General features: G+C 39.9%; 2 protein-coding genes across 3 annotated transcripts; one reads left to right on the top strand and one right to left on the bottom strand.

The window, feature by feature from the left end:
* Positions 1 to 1,746: 1,746 nt before the first annotated feature.
* Positions 1,747 to 14,246, bottom strand: dedd1 (death effector domain-containing 1). Of its 2 annotated transcripts, XM_008299995.1 has the most exons (7): positions 14,185 to 14,246; positions 13,693 to 13,838; positions 12,702 to 13,214; positions 12,467 to 12,595; positions 11,687 to 11,827; positions 3,353 to 3,727; positions 1,747 to 3,036 (listed from the first exon to the last, which is right to left on the bottom strand). In XM_008299995.1, exons 3-7 carry the CDS (start codon positions 13,171 to 13,173, stop codon positions 3,023 to 3,025), a joined length of 1,131 nt encoding a protein of 376 aa, XP_008298217.1. In that variant the 5' UTR covers positions 13,174 to 13,214; positions 13,693 to 13,838; positions 14,185 to 14,246; the 3' UTR covers positions 1,747 to 3,022. The 2 variants fall into 2 exon arrangements, with proteins under 2 accessions (XP_008298217.1, XP_008298216.1); XM_008299994.1 differs by lacking the exon at positions 1,747 to 3,036 and having other exon boundaries at positions 3,069 to 3,727.
* Positions 14,247 to 14,568: 322 nt separating this feature from the next.
* Positions 14,569 to 18,355, top strand: rabac1 (Rab acceptor 1 (prenylated)). The gene is made up of 6 exons (XM_008299989.1): positions 14,569 to 14,658; positions 15,766 to 15,894; positions 16,047 to 16,259; positions 16,552 to 16,649; positions 17,089 to 17,190; positions 17,355 to 18,355. Exons 2-6 carry the CDS (start codon positions 15,773 to 15,775, stop codon positions 17,441 to 17,443), a joined length of 624 nt encoding a protein of 207 aa, XP_008298211.1. The 5' UTR covers positions 14,569 to 14,658; positions 15,766 to 15,772; the 3' UTR covers positions 17,444 to 18,355.
* The last annotated feature ends 550 nt before the right edge of the window (positions 18,356 to 18,905 follow it).

Genomic DNA, 18,905 nt, shown 5'->3' with positions numbered 1-18,905 from the left:
ATTTGTACACTCAGCAGCTTTTCAGATGTGGGGTGTTGCCAGAACGCTCTTAAATGACCCAATAACGGGGGTGTCTTTAAGGCAGCGCGACACGGAAGCAACAATCATTTACGCTTAGCTTTGCTGCCGAGCATTGGCTGCTTCAGTTACAGATTTAATAATCATAATAGATAAATCACAGCTCTGAAAGCAGACCGTGAACCTGAAATAAATGACTTCCTTCACCATGTCTCCGGCTTGCTGTGTGCCGTATCATCTTGAGGATCCTTGACTGGTCTAAAATTAAATCAGCTAATTAGAAACAAGTCTGTTAGTCCAGAGTGCCACCTTAGATTTTTTTTTTTTTTTTTAGAATGAAACGAGGTGGCTCTTCAAAATGCCCTTTTGGCGACATTTACATCATTTATTCATGTGCTTGAGGAGTGTGTTGGTCTACATCAAAGGACTTAATTATGTCCAAGGAGGCCCAGAGATGAGTCAAAGACCTCACACACCATCAGATGGAATCCGACACTTGTGAGCAACAAATCAGCCTTGCTTCATTTCACAGTGTAACAAACACTACAGGTCTTCTGGCTCATCTTTGCTATTCACTGTTATAATAAAAAAACAACAATTTGCAAACTATCAAATTTGAAAAGGAAATAAAATGTTCCTCAGTTATTTCTGACCAACATGAATGGATTCAGAGGACGTAATCTTTGGATTACACGGCTACAAAATGAGATGTCATGCAGAAAAGTGTGAATTTTCTTCTAAAATAAAAAAAAAAAAAAAAGATATACACAATCTCAAAACTACAGAAAGGCTTTAAGAATGGCGTTATTGTAATATCGAGCAAGACTACAGAGGTGTTTAAAAACAAGCACCTCAGAATACATTTTACAGCCAAAAGGCAGCACGTACGACTATTTTAATCCTTTAAAATGTGCATTTTAGGTGCTGTCTATCTGAAAATTAGGTATTTTGGGACCTTCAAGCAACAAAACGTTACAAAGAAGGAAGAAAACAGCACAAGGGTAGGAAATCTGATAACATGTTTGAAGCACACACCATTCTTGGGTTTCATCATGCTGACAGCTTAGAGTGAGGAGAAATAATTAAGGATCTGATCCACAGTGACCTGTATTCGATGGACCTCTTCAGACCATTTGAGGGCAGGGAGAGGGCACACTTCGTCTAATACAGGTACAGAAGGTGGAGGACCAAGGAAAATGACAATTCAGAAAACTGTTCAAAGTAACCTAGACAAGCAATATAACAGATTCCAGACAGATGAATTTGAGAATATTAGAAGTGATGATAGTGTGATGCGATGATTAGATTTGGAAAAAGGCGCTTCTCATAGCTCACCACAGGCCGAAAAGTTGAGAAAATCTATTTAGGCCATATGTTTGGCTATGAATGTGCTTTAAGTCAAAAAAAAAAAAAAAAAAGACTCGGTCCTGTGTAAAAAAAAAAAAAAAGGAAACGCTTTAGTTTTTGTTTTGTTTTTTTAGGAAAACTAGGCAGGTTTTAAGGAACTTTAAAAAATAAAAACGTATTTAAAAACAAACCATTATCTACAGAATGTTCTTCTCTTACATTATTGGCAGCAAAAAACTAAAACTGTAGCAATTTCTATTGATATATTAAAGGACTGTGATTGCCTGAAATCCATCTATTGGCTAGTCAGAATATACATACATACATACATATAGTCACTTTCTAAATGTAAAAATCTCAATAAAAATGTGCATAAACAACTTTAGGCAATCAAAATCTTTATTTATTCAGCAGAAATCATTTCGAATGTATAAAGATTTCCACAAAAAGAATTGCCTTATCAAAAGCAAATTTTCATTTAACAAAAATTTTCCCCTGAATCAGTTACAATGAAGTGAACAATACAAATATACATTAATAAACTCCTTGACCAAAACCCCACAAAAGTAAACATGGAAATCTGTCCATTGTTACTCTCTCTGCCCAGCCCTGCAGAGACCTGCACTTCAGACACTGTCTGCCTGCCTAAGTCGTGCCTGTATGAAGGGACTTAGAGTGAGGGGCCTTATTGATCGTCTTCTATGAGTGAAGTCCAGGCATTAGTTCCAGCAGGGCGAGTAGACAGCTGTCCGTGAGCCACTCTACTGGGCCTACATAGCAGGGCTGAGTGGAGCCGGGATGTGCACCTTTGATTTTGATCTCCCCAACATCACTTCTATTGACCGACGCACTGTCCTGTGCTTTACTTGCTGAGAGAAGCACTTGCTGAGGCCTAGCTGGAAGTCCAGGCACAAGCCACCATTGCATTATCCGGGTTTCTGTTGACAAGCTTGTGATGATGAATCTTCCATGGTCTGCTGAGACCTAACCCTAATCACTGCTGTCATCTACTGGCAACTGCCATATCCACTGACCACAGCAATCACAAGTTGGGTTATCGTGGCACACAGGGCTGGAATTCCAGTGTTTGTTATCTAGCTGTATATGTGCGCTCTGCGCTCTCCGAAGTTAGACACAAAGGTCAATCTGTAGTGAGAACAGCTCACTCTTCCTTCTGTCCTTATTTAAACATTTTTTGATGAGCAGAAACTTTTCTTGGCAGCTTATTTTGTCCGTCTCATTAGTTTTGGCAAATAAAATTAACATTATTTCTAAAGTGCCAACATTTCAATCAAAACTAAATGACCACCAGTGAAGTATGATTTATTGGTTTTAGTGGTTTTGAGAACTTCAAGGATAATGTTTAAATGTTTCCGTTAATAATTTCAGAAAAATGCTCAAGAAATGTTTAATAAGGAATTTTGCATGACTGCGGCTTGTAAAAAGGCTGTATCAGTGAGTCTGTTGATGGTTGGTGACATCAATATGTAGCGTTTCCTATCTTCAGTGGCAGCCCAGTTGCCTTAACTTGTTTATTTAAAGACTGATAGTGTCATTAGAGGCTTACCACTTGATCTCACGTCACAAGCTTGCTCGCTCCTGTTCTCACTGAGACTAAGAGGAACAATCTTCGTGTATCCTGTTTCATCGTGGCGTCTTAAACAGTCGCACCTGTGCACAGAACCAAAGGGAAAGCACATTGATCCATTATTAATCATCTTTTATTCACAAAAAATAATGTTCCACCCAAAAACTGACAATCCTAAAATACTGACGGCCTGTGATGAACACAATCAGTGGTAGGTTCTGCCATCTAGTGGTTACTACATGGATTGCAACTACAAAACAAGGCCTTAAAATGCATCCAAAATTTTCAGCACCCCAAACTTTTAATTACATTTCCCACTTCTGTATTTTTCAAGGTAACTATAATGCACCCAAAGCCTCTCATCAGTCTATAAAGCCCATTGATTCTCCATTTGCCCACCATTACTGGATGACAGCATTTGTCTTGCTCTCAGCAGCCTTCGGCCCTCCTCGTAGTCGTCTTGGTCCACACTGATCAGCAGGCGGACACCCTCTGTGCCCGCTGCCATCCTCAGAGAGTCAGTAATGAAGACTCCCTTCAGAGCCTCCAACAGAGCTCCGCTCAGGTAGTCGCCCCAGAAGGCCTCCAGGTTGTCCAGTTCTGTAAACTTGATGTCGCAGACGATGGAACCCAAGTCTCGTGCGCGCAGCAGTGAGTTGGCTTGACTAAACAACTCAAACTGCCTCTCCAGTGGCTGCCGCTTGTCCGAGGAGACACCATCCCGGAGCGCCGACTCATGCTCCAGGTATTCAGCCCGGACACGTAGGCGGATGTCTGATAATGGTAGAGGGAGGAGGAAATAGTGGCGGAGAAAGGGGTGAAGAGAGAGTGAAGGGTGAAAGTAGTCAATGGGAGAGGAGCAAGTAAATAATGTGGGTTAAAAAAAAAAAAAGTGACAGTCAGGAAAGGGTGAAAGGAAAGAGAGCAAAAGAAGATCGCAGTGCAAGTGAGGAAAGATGATGGAAAAGTGAACAGCAGAAGTCAGAGGGGATAGGTCCACACAACAGATGGACAAGGAGGGGTCATGAAGTCAAAACAAAAGAAAGAGACAGAGGAACATGACAAAATTATTACCAGTCAGTATATTCAGGTTAATGCATTACATTCAGCAAGGATTTAAGAGTTTAACAGAGTTCCCAAAAGGAGAGTCTACAGGGTGAGTTCGAACGGGACTGGAAATTTTTACAATGAATTACTTCCAAGATATTTCTTTTGATCAAATCCTTACAGGACAGCAAATATAATGGAGCAGCAGGGTGGAGCAAACTGTTAAATGTGCAGGCCACTGAAGCTAGACCATCCCAACTGTGTGCATTGTGGTGCTATATACAGCCAGTTCGTATTGGTGAGAAAGGATTCAGAGCACTGAAAGAAACACTCCTCAGCTGATCCAGTAGTGTACTTCCTTTTCCTGCCCGGCAATTTGATCGTATTGGATATTATTGTGAGCAGTGACTAAAATGACAGAATCAGAGGAAGCTGGTGAATGAGAATTTTCAGTAGGACAGCCTGAGCGGTTCACATAAATCATGGCTGTGGCATTCATGTAATAAATACATTCAAATGAACTTGACACCCTGAGCCAATATGTTACGAGTAATGAAAACAAAACTCAGCAGTGCCAAGCCCCGGAGTGGCTTTTTGTTCCAGCCCGATGCTTAAAAACATCGGATTAATTCATCAAGATGCTTAATGCTGAGAACAGATAGCTTCTGGAGTTCCGCAGTAACAGAATTGGTGGTCATGCAACAGCACAGCGAGAAATATTAGAGGATACATACTGTACTGAGCAAGAGCAACGCTGAGATCATCCCCCATGTCAATATTCCAGAGCTCCAAGTGGAAACCAGCGGCTGAAGACTTTTGCTGCAACAAAAATCCATCCCTCCCACTCAAGCCCCTTCAGTAGACGTAAACAGCATTTACCACCAGTGACATCCATTTTTCCAGAAACATTCTCATCAGTGTCTCATTGCAAAGCTGTGAACAGAGCTTCTGCCAGGAGGTTTTAAAGTGATAATTGCATTCCAATTTATGTAGAGTCCAGCCCAGCCAAAAATGTATTGGACACTCTCAGTGAAACTTCACAAAAGGACCAATTAGATACAAACAAACAAAAAAGTAAATCTGTCTGACTTAGACTGAAAATACAATCTAGAAAATGTTACATTAGCTTTAAATATTAGATAACCTCAAACACGTATTTTTGGCAGAGTGGGATGGTTTTTGTCACTTAACAGAACTGTGCTCATATTGTGACTCTGATTGCAGGACAATGACCACGTTCTCAGTGAAGCACACAAGGACCTTATTGGCCTTAACATGAGTAGCCTTCAAGGTCTGAACCAAGTTAACAATACAGCAGCTGCTTCTCCACTGATAAATGGTCCGCGTGTCAACTCAAGAGTCACGTCCACACACTTTGCAGCCATATTTTGTTTGGGGCTACGGGGAATAGCAAACGACTCGAGAGGGATTAAGTTTGGAAAATGCCAACATTAGAAATGCAAATGTTGAATTAAGGCATCGATTTTGCATCTCTTAACATTTGTAGACGAATGATACACAAACACTGACTTTTGCATTCATGCTTCATAAGTCTGTAATTAGATTACTATAAAAACAGAAAATTGGCTCAAGGGGGACACTTAATCAATAAGGTTTAAGAAATGTTTAAAATATGCTGGGTTGGAAATAAGGTCCAATTGGAAACCCACCTGCAGAAGGAGATCGTTTAATTTACACTCTAGCTTGCTCACACACAAAAAAAATTAAATTTAAGATTAGAAATAAGATTTGTCTTCAGAGAGGCATTATGGTACAAGAATGTGACATTTTACAGAAAGCATTTGGTTTGTAATTTACCAACTAACAGACCATCTCTGTGTAACAACATCTTAAAGACCAAAACCTGCGAAACCAAATCCCCTTGGTTCTGGTCAATCTATCGACAACACAAACAGATACAATTTCGACACATAAGAAAATAGAAAAGTCTCGTCACACCACAGATCATGACTGTTATTAAAGAACGTAGAGCCTCTATACCAAGTATTTATCCTGATTTTTTCATGTTTTATTAACATTACAAACACTACAAACATGAATTGGGCATTCTAAAGTATTGTTTAGCGAAACGGTACAAAAAAGTACTAAAATGACAATACTCTCAAATGCAATACAATCAGTCATAAAAAAAATGCTTATCTGTCTAGTGTATGTGTACTCAAACACTCAGTGTTAGTACAACATTTAGTGAGGAAGAGCACTAAGAGACCAACGAAAACTCAGCATGACTGAGATGGCAGACACTGTGGACAAAGCCAAACTGGACAAATGTAGAGAATGTTGGTGCTGGAAAAAATAAAGAAATGAAAGTGGTAGACTCCAAGTGGAAGCAGATTTTATGCTCGGGAAAAATAAAACTACTGTTTTGGAATTTTGTTGTCTACATTCACCTCAGGTCTGTCGCTTCTCACCACCAGAAACATAGTATCCCCATAAACGGTGGCTACATCATGCTGCGGGGATGCTTCGCTGCAGCAGCTTTATTGCTTGTGAAGGTAAGACTGTAAATTGAATGCAGCAAAACTCAGAAATCCTAATGGAAAACCCGCTGCAGTCTGTGACTTGGATTTATTTTTCTGCCCAATAATCTATAAATTTGTACAGATTTGCTTTTACTGTCATCAAGTCCTTATTTGTTTTTCAGTGATGAAAATGCATCCACTGTGTTTTAGTGGTGTAAAGAAATAAAAACATAAACACGTCCAAGGTAGAGGGAATGAAAACACCTTCAGTCACTGTAAATATCTGCTCTTTGCAGGCTATTGTTAAATTAGCAATAACAGGACGTGTTCAAGCATTTTTAAAGAGAAGACTATTACAGAATGTCAACAAGGGGCATCTATTTGGAAAGGGAAGCACATTTCTGCATATCACCTAACTTTTTCACACTGTTCGGTACAGGCCAAGTGAAATATGAAGTGCCGCTAACAATTTGACCTTTAGTATCATTACACCTGCCCTTCATGCAATTACTGTATTTATGGATGGCCTCCATTTCGCCTTCCCATTTCATACTGAGCAAGATGGAGGTAGAGATAGTGACACTGAGGAAAAAGCCTTTTAAAACCACAGGAACACAGTGATAGTCATTTTGTTAGGGTTACAGAGCACTTCATGCTTCGTCAGACACAGAGACATCCACTTAGACAGGACATTAGGAAGCACAGCTTTCATTTTCTCACTTTAAACACCAAACCCGTTTGGCTTCCTCATCTTACCCCACGAAAAAAGAAAAAAGAAAAAAAAAGAGATAAAAAAAAAAAAAGAAAAAAGTTTAAGTACCCATTTACAAGGAGTCACTTGGCACGAAGAGCTTCAACTCTTTATCGATCCGTTTTTCTGCTGAACGACTGACCAAGAGAGTGGAGAGTTAGCTGACAGAACTCTCTCTTTTCCCCATAGAGAAAAAAAAAAAAATCACTTTGAACCATTTTGCGTAGTTTGAACATTTAGTGTTCGTTCTCTCCCTCTCATTGTGTGTAAGGACACTGTTTTCCTGACACACAGGTTGGTCTGTTTAGAACTGCGAACACAGAGAAAGGAGAGAAAGAGAGAAAGAGACAAGCACAAGTGGGTTGGATATCGGTTGACTGGGTTGTTTCTTCAACATCAAGCAGGCATGGCACAGCACTCAGTTCTCTTAGTGGTAATGAGGTTCGAGTCAGGCTAATAGATGGTATTGACAAGTTAATCAGCTCAGAAATGAGTTTACTGTAGCTCTACAATATAATACGGTGGTATCTAAGTGGGATGCTTGAACTTACCCTTACCTTGACTAATCCCCTTGCTTCCACCTTCACCAGCCTATAATTTAAATAATCAACAGTGTCCATTAAACCAGGTAAGGGCCTTCACAAGCACCCCATTTAGACAGCACAAAAACCACTACTGAGCTGAAGGTACAAACACCTTACGGGCATTTGTCACCGCAGTTGTCATTGTCAGAATGGAATTGAAACACTTCACTGAGAAAGATCAGAGATGAATCATGACAAACAGTATTAGAGGTTTGTTTAAATGCTAGGGGCCAGCATTGGACTGAACTGCCCTATCTATCTCTGCCCCGCCTTGACAAACACACACGAGGGCTCACACGGGGCACAGAGATAAGATACAGCACGAGCTTCCTTCAGCAGAGCACTGTTTGATTATTTTCCTTCAGAACTGCTTGAGTAAAGGTTACATAGGCATTTTATTAGCAGCTGTCCATTGGCAACCATCTTAAATTCTTAGAAACAGAGTAGAGGACCCGGCCTTCCAGAACGACATGGACTGAATTTGAATTTTTGTAGCTGGAGATTCCAGAGCTGGCCTATGTGAACCTTTAGTTAGCCAGTATGATTTATGTTGATTGAATCTCAAGCCAAATGTTGAAAACCATTTGTAATGAGGATTGTGTGAGGGGAAACCGTGGATCCAAAACATGCAGTTTTAACTCATACTTTCACAAACATGTCCAACATATTTCTGTGTTGTCTTACAGATTGGACTTTATTGTACAGTGCTTAGTTGTACAGCGTATTAATTAAGTACTTCAGCAACCCTACCATTAAAGCTAGTTTTATCTTTATCTACAGATAACCTAAAACTTTACAAAGCTTTTTGATAGTTTCAGCAAGAGATCTTTTATTTTGTATCTGTAAATGGTGCCTTGGCAAGTCTAAATAATGTTCTGTCTCTTTGATTGCTATTTAAACTATAAGCACAGCTGAACCATGTGTAGACTTCATACATTCTTCATACACTGGCATATACAGTCAGCAGTGTCAAAGTGGATAATACTTTAGAGCATGTCTAGCTGTTCAAATTAAATCTGGTGCATCTCTTAACTTGGCTGATTGAATTTAGCCTCCATTCATCAGCAATGTTAAGCAGACGATTTTCTGTAACCTCTGCCACATTTGAGATTACATAATTTGTGCTTTTCTTAAAATATACAACACAATACAATGCATTAATTAACTGGTGCATTGCTGTTGACATATTTGTTAGACATTTTCTCAACTACCCCACTTTCGATCACGGGCATCAAATGCTAATTTGCTAATTCCAATTTTCAGTGGCCTTTTATCAAACTACCTTTCGGTCTGGCATTTCTGTATGTTTAGCAAAGCACAAGTCATCACAGACAGCCATGCCAAGACACAGAAGCAGTACACTGGCCATATTTGTGAAAATATGTGATGTTGACTAGGTTTATTATTCTCAGAGAATGCCAGGCAATATAAATAGACTTGGACTACACATTTCCCCATTAGTATGGTTTTACAGAGACCAAATTAAGTTGAACTTTTTAGAGGTTTTTTTGTTGTTGCTTTTTTGGAATGTTTGCCTTTTACAGCAGCTTTGAGACTTCTTTAAAAGGCTTACTGCTGAGGACTCTGTCAGTTCTGTGAAACACTGACACCAACAACTCTTTTTTTTCAACATGTAAATTCTCAAACAGAGTACGTTCTCTTCCACAGTGCACAACACTAAAGAACATCACAAAGATTTTTTTTAAGAGCACATAATGTTTCCTGAGGGGGACAGGGTAGGGAGCAGCTACACTATGATACAAAAGCGTCGTATACAGATTAAAGTGGCAGCACCAACCCCTGTTGTAACAAGGGGGAGAGCCTCTTTTACCTTAGGCATCGGCCCAGACTTGTGAGAGAGCTGAGAGTGCATGACTGAGTTGATCACACACACTGAAGTATGTACGGACAGAGTGGAGTGACAGACTTTTTTGTTTTGTTCCTCAGTCTCCCCCTCTGTCTTCATGATCCATTGTGTCTTAGGTTACTCGATCTGAGTCACAATCTTGAGTCAACCTGGTGGAATCAAATGTGGAGTCAAGACAGCAGCACGTTTATAGAAACAGGCACATCACTCATCCAAAATATCCGAGAAGGGATGTCTTCATTATCAAATGATTTATTTTTTTTAATCAAATCTGAATAATCAAATTGTTGTTGTAGTAAGTATTTCTGAGCAAAAGGCAAAGATGGGCGTTCAAAAAAAAAGTTTGCTCTGCATGAACGACTAACAAACTTCACACAAAAGAAATCTGATGTTAGTGTTATCTTAGTCATTTTGTGCTGACAGAAACTAGCATTGATTGATTGAAAGGCAAGCAATAGTTGAAATTCGGAGCAGGACATTGACAATGGAGTATGCAATGTATCTTTTCAGAGAAGTTGCACTGTTTTGAACTGCTCCAAACTGTTTTCCAGGTCAATATGCAAGGTTTGACAGTTGTCAGAACCACCTTATGACAACTTTGCATCAAGCTTGACGATAAAGGAGTTTGGACAGAAGGACAAGAAACAGCCTATCGGTATGCGTTCTTCTCAACAGCAGCAGCTGAACATGGTTCAGTGGGTTAGAGAAAACGTGAAATGAGGCAATAGAGTGTAAAGAAGGACCAGAGGGATAAACGGATAAGGCAACAAATTCTCTCTGATGTTGGATTTCTAATAAAAACTAGGGGTGGGACTTTAACACATTAACGCGTTAAAGTCCCACCCCTAATTAAAACAGATACTGCAAGTCTCAACGATTTTACAGTATAACAATAAAACCACGATGTGAAACAGCTTTAATACGAAAGACGATGTCAGTCATCTCAAAGGGAAATTAATGCAATGGCAAATGGTTGAATCGATTTTTGTGAAACTTTTTGGCTCAAGTTGTACGTCTGCCAGAGCCCAAGAAGCTTTTTATGTGCTTAAGATGTAAAGTGAGCATCTGCTGCACACACAGTGAACAGGGTGTTGAGTTTCTGGCTCCATGAGATATCAGAACAAAACTTTGTTATAGCATTTTCTAGGAAGTGTTGACAAAATAATTAAAAATAATAATTACACTGTCTAGTTCAGAAGTTGTGGTCTATGTAGCAGAGACAGATTATATCATTAAATTCCTAGTTAATTCTTTCAGTGTTTAGCTTCGGGGTTTAAAAGTAGTCAAGATTTTTACACCAAATGTTTCACCGAATGTGACGCAGGAATTAAAAACATTTTTTTTTTCTGCAACACTAGAACCTCTGACCTAGGTCTTTCAATTTGATTCAGTAAAGGTCAAGAACATTTAATAACTGAAGTATGCTGACATTCGCCATCAAACGCCCTTCAGTATACATTTGTCTGGAGTGAATTTGGTGTATTGCTCTAACTGGGATCAACTGGGTCCCATAAATTTGTCTATCTCCTCTGAAATACGTTAGTAATCTGTATGTTAAAACTTACTTCCTGCTCTTTACACTTTTTTTTCCACAAAAGGAAGCAAACAAACACAATTAAATCATTGCTTTGTACTAGGAATTTTTGCAAGGACCTAAAAAGCATAGGACAATGTGCAATGTTATTGTGTGTACAGATTTTTGGGATTGAACTTGAAAAGACAGGGAATTTTTTTTTACTCTGTGTACACGAACTCTACAATGCAAGCCAAGGTTCAGCAGAGATGAACAACATCAGAATTAAGGAGGAAAAAAAAGGAAATCTGGAGATGCTGGGGAAGATGTTAATAGGCGGAAAATCAAATACTGGTTTGTATGATGAACTAAAGGAAGGGGAAATGATCAGCAGGAGCAGAAGAAAAGTGCAGAATGAAGTCCCTACAGGAGGCAAGAGATGGAAAACAAAAAGAATGACAAATTAACAATGCACTAGCAACACTTACTGCAGGACACTTTCTGCAGCGCCGGTGTTGGAGGCACTGACTGGCTCTGTCTACTTGTTTTCTTGGGCCTGCGGCTCCAGCCATTTCCTTTCTTCTTCCTCCGCCTCCTAACAGATGGCCCAGCCATTGGGGGGTAAACACCTGACAGAAAACATGTGGAATGAGTCTGTGAAATTACAGTTGGAAGATTTATACTGTCCTGACATTTACAAAAAATAATTTTTTGTTTCCTTTCATCCAAGAATAGCAACTCAAAATTTTAACCTGTTTTGTAAACTGGGGTTTCATTGACTCAAGCATAACAGATGTACCTTTTTGTTTATCAAATGGTCTGAAAGATAAATGTATACATTTCAGTCAAAAAAGTAACATAGACTCATTGTCTTTACTGTACCCAGACCAGTCATGCTTACTGCAGTGCCTGGTCACCTCCCAAAGGCCCATTCTAAGCCAGGAAAATAAAAGCTGCCAGTTTTCCAGTTGCAAAACGTTCTGTGATTCATCATGGAAGATCTCCCACAAGCATTGGGTAGGTAAGCAGGTACCAAAACACCTCTTGATCATTAAATATTATAATACACATTTCTATCACACAGAAGTATGGAACAAACAAAAATTCAAAACAAGAAAGGTACTGGTTGCAGTGTAAATATGCTACTTGTTGTAAAGAATCATAACCACTGGTTTCGGACAGCCTCTACACTGCGTAACTAAAATGCGAGTGGAAACAGTCCAACCTATACTTACAGTGGGTTGCATATTGTACTACAAAGCACTTACCAGTTCTCAACTGCTGTGTGAAAGATGAAAGAGGTACTTCTGTCTGTCTGCAGCTGTGTCGCATTCCAGAGGCACACACCAGCCTTCTACTCGCTACTGAAAATCTTTGTCCAAGTCTCTCTGGGGACACTGAAAAGCAGAAAAGCATAGATTAATAACCATCAGGCTGTAACTATTAGGAAATAAATTCAGTGGCAACATCCACAGCAGTGAACATAATCTCAAAACCCCTCACCTGTCCTCCTTTTCTTGTGGGACACTAAAGGCAGCAGATCATGACGGGTAAGAACTCTAAGTAGTTGCAGTAGTGGCTCCAGGTTGCCTTCGCTAAGGTATCCGTGCTTCTCAAGCTCTAGCAACAGCTCAAGGCCACTCTTGGGCTTGGAGTCCATTAAGGGTCGCTGGGATCCCTGAGGCTTTAACCGCTTCCATGCCTTTAGTAGCTCTGGACTCGGGGACACACCTGAGTCATCTGGATCGTCCTCACAGGGCTCAGCTATCCAGCCTGCTGGATCAAGAGGGTGTGGCGCCGAGCAGGTCTCATTCAGAAGGAACGACAGCACTTCAATGTCAGTGTCTGTCAGCTGAGAACCAACTACTTCAAAGACTTCATGGAGAGACAACATCCCATAGTAGTGTAGGCACTCAGTTTCATCCCAGTACAGTGAGTCCCTGAATGGGTAGCCTGGATGATGCACTGCCGCCATGGTTAGGGTTTGCTTCTCACAAAGCTCCACCTGTGCCGGGACTGATAAGGATTAAAACAAAGCACATGCACACAAAAGCATTACTTTAACAGAATGTTTCTAATTCTCAGAAAATGCAATAAGGAAATAAACCTATAAAATTCTTTATAAATTTATGAGGCTTTCAACCATCCATCTAAAATGATGGCAAAATGCTATACTCGACGGCAATGTATGCACACAAGTTACTAGTTTCTCATTGTAGGGACTGCCTTCTTATTTAATATACAAAAAGTTTGACCTCGTTTCATTTCCGTGTAGCATAATGGAATATTTCTTGCGTTATATTGTAAAGAAACGTCCCCTGTTGGCCCAAAACCAGGTCTTGTCGGGTGTCCGGTGTACCGCTTCCAGCTGGCCGCGTTCCGCGTTCATTGTCATTTAGCATTTAGCAAAAACAACAACAACTACTACTAACAAAGCCGTCTGTGCTGCATGTCACACAGCCTGTCCTCCTGGATACGGCGTTTCAAGTCCTACCTATTTTTAGTCGTCAGCTGTGTTGTCGTCGTTTGAACAATAAAGCAGCCTGAACCAAAACATACGAGTCGCTGTTTCCAGACGCCCAGCAGCAACCTCCGAGGCAAATTTCCTGCTTGACACGTTACGTAACTGGTCACGTTTCTCTTAAAAAAAAAAAAAAAGGGAGAAAAAAAAGAAAAACACACATTAGCATGAAAGCTCGCAAACACCTAATTAGCGAAACAACCAAAGTAAAACTTCTAAGTAATGCTAAATGTCATGTATGTTGACATATTTATCAAATATGTCGCTCACTACAGAGCAAAAATTGTCCATTTGTAGTGAATGCATTTGCGATAATTGTTATCATTTATAGCTGACATTAGCTATCTACAGGCTTTGACAACGATTAGCTCGCAGTGGTACAAAATGTCACTATAAGGATATAAAAGTGTCGAATGCAAAGTGAAAGCGATGGATATAAAAACAAACTGACAAGTGGTAACTTACCTTCCTTGTGTAGTTGTTTTTCGGTGGATGATGTGGATTCTTCCCACAGCGGAGGACTGCAGCCTGAAAACGCTAAGAAATGGACCAATCACAGGCCTCCGACGGCTTCACCACTTCCGGTCACGTTTTCGCCACTGATTAAATAAACAACAAAAATAAAAACCTATTGTCTCAGTTGTTGCGTAAAAAATGCAATTATCCGTCATGTAGAGATGGTGTAGGATTTTTACAGAATAAATTTAAAAAGATAACGCATGTGAGTACAATGAATATGTAGTATTTGTACGGTACAAACACATTATAAAAACATATTGTTAGGCATCAAGCGACCGTGTAGAGGAAGGCAGCTCCTCGGTGCGGTCGGTAGGCGGCAGTGTTTGGCACCGCTGCAGTAGCAGGCTCAGTTAAATCAACATCCGTGAGCCACACATAACGTCAGCGAAAGATCTGAGACGGCCCGGCTAAACTTCTGATGTGAGTATATTTAGTTGAACGGTTATAGATGTGACAGTGAAGGCAGGTCCGTTGTTATTTGTGGTTGTCTGAAACATACACACGACGCACAGCGATGTCAAAATTATGTCTCTGCTGTGGCCAGAGTGAATATGAACGCTAGCAAAGAGGCTAACTAGCAATCTTTTGAACAACCAGCAAAGTTGTCTCTGCTACACGTTAGTAATATTAAATCGTACATGTGTACAGGTTTTTTGTAAACGATATCTAGTGACCTAATTACATAAAACGCTGTGTTTGTTCACTAGACAACACTTCCTTGAATTTCCTGCTTGTTGAGTGATGTGGCACTGACCAAGCCCTTTGTTTGCTAACATTTTCCACTGCTCCAGCATTGCACTGTAGCTAAGCTAAGCTAAGCTAAGCTGTGTGTCTCAATGTAAAGCTGTGTGAAGGTTTCTAACTGGTGTTGTGGCCAAATAAGTTCTACATATTGATACTTGGTCGGTGATTTATCTTACGTTGTTTCTTGTGACATTTACTTTGAGGGAAAACGTCAACTCCATCTGACAATAATGCAAGCTTTCATTACTCTAATTCATATGTTAACCAACCGATGAAGGTTTTGTTTCATTATGAAATATCTTTAGCCATCAAATATATAAATGTTTAGTTTTCCTAGAAAGAAATCTAATGTTATGAAATGAATAAATCAAGTAAATCCCCACCTTTGTGAAGTTGTAACCAGCAAATGTTTGGTATTTTGTATTGAATGAATATAATATGAATTAATTGTTTATCTGCTAATACCGAGAGGACTGATTAATAATCTGATTGTGTCAGCCCCTATGAGGTTTTGGTGTAATGACAAAAGGATGATTTGTAGCATCTTCCTTTGCTTAGTCTTGAACAGTTTTTTTTTTTTTTTTTTTACATTTGATACCCAACATTAGATAGCACTGTAATTATTTGTTTGTTTTGTTGTTGCACTGCATTAGAAAGCATCAGCCACCATCTATACAAACTCATGGACAAAACGATTCTTAGTTAAATATAAATGATGTCAGTAACTACATTAAAACTGTTTTTCATTTTTATGTTTTATCACTCACTGTTTCCTCACATCAGTCTGTAGATGACATCTGCGGCGCCAAAGGGGGAGAACTGCCTTGTCGACATGGATAGCAAGGCTGGAGATCTTTTCAGTGCAGAGGATGCTCATCCAACTGGCACAGGGGGAGCTGGAATCTTGGCAAAGTATGTGCTGATATTTATTTTTACTGTGATGTGCACCAAATTCATCACACACATTTAATGTCATTGTGAAGAGTGCTTGTGACTCAAACCTGCTGTTATTATTTGTCGGCTTCTTTATGTTTTCTTAAATTCAGTTTTGTCTTATTTTATAGGCTCTGGCTCCCCAAAGGCTTCTCGGCCAGTATGGCTAAAGAGTGGATCGACAGGCGCCGAGTGTCCATTCGGCCTTGGGCCAGCTTTGTAGACCAACGCAAGTTTTCAAAACCCCGCAACTTTGGAGAGCTGTGTCAGAGGGTGGTGAAAAATGTGGAGACTTACAACAGCAATTATACCTTCATCTTTTTGGGTCTCATCCTCTACTGCATGTAAGTTCAACAAGGAGTTTGTGTTGTTCTGTTTGGTCAGTGAGGAGGTTTTCACCTTCCTGCTATTCATTGGGTCTGTATGTCTTATGCATATCAGAACCGTCATGAAAACTATCTGGGAGGTTTTTCATGTGTCTGTTTTGACTGCTGGGTAACGAACAAAGGGAAACAGAACATGAAACTGATGTTAAAAACAAAAGAGGGAGAAAAGAAAAAAGCTTTACACTTAATCAAAAAATGCTTCTATAATTAACACGTATTTAATTGGACTCTTGATGTTTCTGCTCTTCAGCATCAGCTCACCCATGCTGCTGATTGCCTTGGCTGTGTTTGCTGGTGCCTTCTACATAATCCACCTCAAGTCTTTGGAGTCCAAGCTGGTCATCCTTGGTGAGTAATGCTGTCACGAATGCCTCACAAACTTTTACACATTGACCTGTGCAAGTAAGTAATCTTTAACTCCCCAGTAACTTAATAAAACTTTGTGTTTGTGTGACTACTCAGTTACATTAAGCATTGGCAGGCTAGTTTAAATATTTGGACCATATTTGATTTAAACTTATTTTTTAAGCAAATTTATGACCTGTTTTTCTATCAGAATGTACATGAAATTGAAATACATTTAATCAGTTTTTAATGGTAAACAAGTTAATTTATTGAAGAATAGATTAAATGTATATTTAGATTGATTCTGAGAAAGGGAAATATATCTTTAATTGTTGTCTTTTCAATTAAACGTAATCAGACCTGCAAAAAGCAGCACAGAACTACCTCTAATAAGTGCTATGATTTCATACGTTCTCTAATCTGCAGTTTTCTTGTCAAACAGGCAAGGAGCTCACTGTCCCTCACCAGATGAGTCTGGCTGGGGCGGTCTCGCTACCGGTGTTCTGGCTGGCTGGAGCTGGAGCTGCGGTGTTTTGGGTTCTGGGTAAGTTAAACCACATATGTTGTACTTTATAGGCAGTGTTGTTCTGAATGTGCAGGAATCTATGTTGAACAAATTCTACTGTTCCTTTCAATGCATCTCTGGAAAATATTGTAACCTAAATTGTGTTCATGCTATTTTAAATCTTTTCCTTTCTGTCCTCTCAGGGGCAACGCTCTTTGTGATTGGTTCTCACGCTGCGTTCCGTGAGCTGGAGGGATCTGACATAGAGGAGCTCCTCATGGAGCCCGTGTGAAGATCAGGCTAAACTCTCAGCAGGTGCCGGTTGGTGATCAGTTATCATTTTAACCTTGTAAATGTGTCAGCCCATGAAGGTTGTGGAACAGCTGCTCCTGCTCCTTGCCTGTGTCCGTATTGTATGTTCCCTGTAGTTTACTGATAACGTTGTATCAAGAACGCACTTTGTCTTGCCTCTGAAATAACTGTTGTTACAGACTGCTTTTTAAAACTCATTTATGCACATGACTTTCCATATGCACAATTAAGTAGTTTCTGAACGTATACCTAAGCTTATTATTACACTGAATATACAGCTTTTTCTACATATTGAAAACCTTGGATGCCTCTAGTTTGTGTTCGATGGCTTCTTGCTTCTCACAGCGCCCCATTTATATAGTGACATATCTGACCTGTAAACAACTAATCTCTAACTGGACCATCTGTGCTGTAGTCTCTGCTATAGATATCTTGGGAAATAGATTACAGCTGAGAGAGACGTGGATTTCTCATGTAAAGAGTATATACATGTGGGTGTAATGTTCACACTACAGAATGGGCTGGCTAACTTATAAACTGGTATAAACTGATTTATTTTCCAAAGGAAAAGTGCCATTTAAAGCTTTACAATTGTGTCTACCAATCATTTAAAAATGAAATGACTTTTTTTTATTTTGTGTTTGGTATTTCAGATAGGCTTCCTAATAATGATAGGTTTAAGATGAAGACATCTTATAAGGTCAACACTTAATCTTGGTACTTTGTATTGGAAATTATACTTTGCTGATCATCTATATGCATTCAGATCTGAAGGTCATGTAAAAGTGATTTTTTTTTCTTGAATTTATTATTCATTTGTTTACATTTTGGTGTACATTGGGTGTTATGTATTCACAATTTGGAAGTGCAATAAACTCCTGATGTAAAGCTGGGTTGTCACTGATATGTCTAGGTCCACTTTTTTTTTTTGTCTCTAATTAAGTCAGTTTTGTGTTTGTGCTATTAAGTTAATGCCACAGTTCACGTCTATTTGTGCATGCATGACAGGAGTTGCGGTGAACTCGGCGGCCCTCAGCACTTTGTCTGTACATTTTCTCATTATTCTGCTCCTGTCTGAATGCACAGCGGAATAGGACAGTTCCAGCCCTCGTGGCTCCTCTTCTCCATCTCTAGAACACCAAATGCTGCAGCGCTCGCCAACCCCCTATTGTCCCCCCTCCTTCCCTCTTTTCATGTGACCCCTGTGACCTGCGCTCTGAGACAGCACAGCAAAAGGACCTCATGCTCAGGTTGCCATGGCAATGACCTTGGAGGTCCCTGGTCAAACACACACTCACTCGACCACAGGCACACTCGCTTACACACTGCGGCAAAGGCAGGCGATCGATATTCTATTATACGTAGGGTGGCGGGGGGGTGGGTGGGAGCAGAGAGTCGCACTGCAGTGAGCTCACTGCAGAGACACGGGGGAAATTAGAGCG

Source organism: Stegastes partitus, unplaced genomic scaffold (genome assembly GCF_000690725.1).
Source record: "Stegastes partitus isolate 25-593 unplaced genomic scaffold, Stegastes_partitus-1.0.2 Scaffold1486, whole genome shotgun sequence".
In the NCBI taxonomy this organism is placed as follows: domain Eukaryota; kingdom Metazoa; phylum Chordata; class Actinopteri; family Pomacentridae; genus Stegastes; species Stegastes partitus.
The sequence above is the reverse complement of the archived record's forward strand: the minus strand, read 5'-3'. Positions and strand labels throughout refer to the sequence as shown.

Coding starts and splice junctions, on each gene's coding strand:
- rabac1 (XM_008299989.1), top strand. CDS start 15,773: ATGACATCTGCGGCGCCAAAGGGGGAGAACTGCCTTGTCGACATGGAT. Junction 16,260..16,551: donor GGTCTCATCCTCTACTGCAT/GTAAGTTCAACA, acceptor TCTGCTCTTCAG/CATCAGCTCACCCATGCTGC. Junction 16,650..17,088: donor GTCCAAGCTGGTCATCCTTG/GTGAGTAATGCT, acceptor CTTGTCAAACAG/GCAAGGAGCTCACTGTCCCT.
- dedd1 (XM_008299994.1), bottom strand. CDS start 13,173: ATGGCGGCAGTGCATCATCCAGGCTACCCATTCAGGGACTCACTGTAC. Junction 12,596..12,701: donor CCACAAGAAAAGGAGGACAG/GTGAGGGGTTTT, acceptor TCTGCTTTTCAG/TGTCCCCAGAGAGACTTGGA. Junction 3,728..11,686: donor GCTGCAGAAAGTGTCCTGCA/GTAAGTGTTGCT, acceptor TACCATTATCAG/ACATCCGCCTACGTGTCCGG.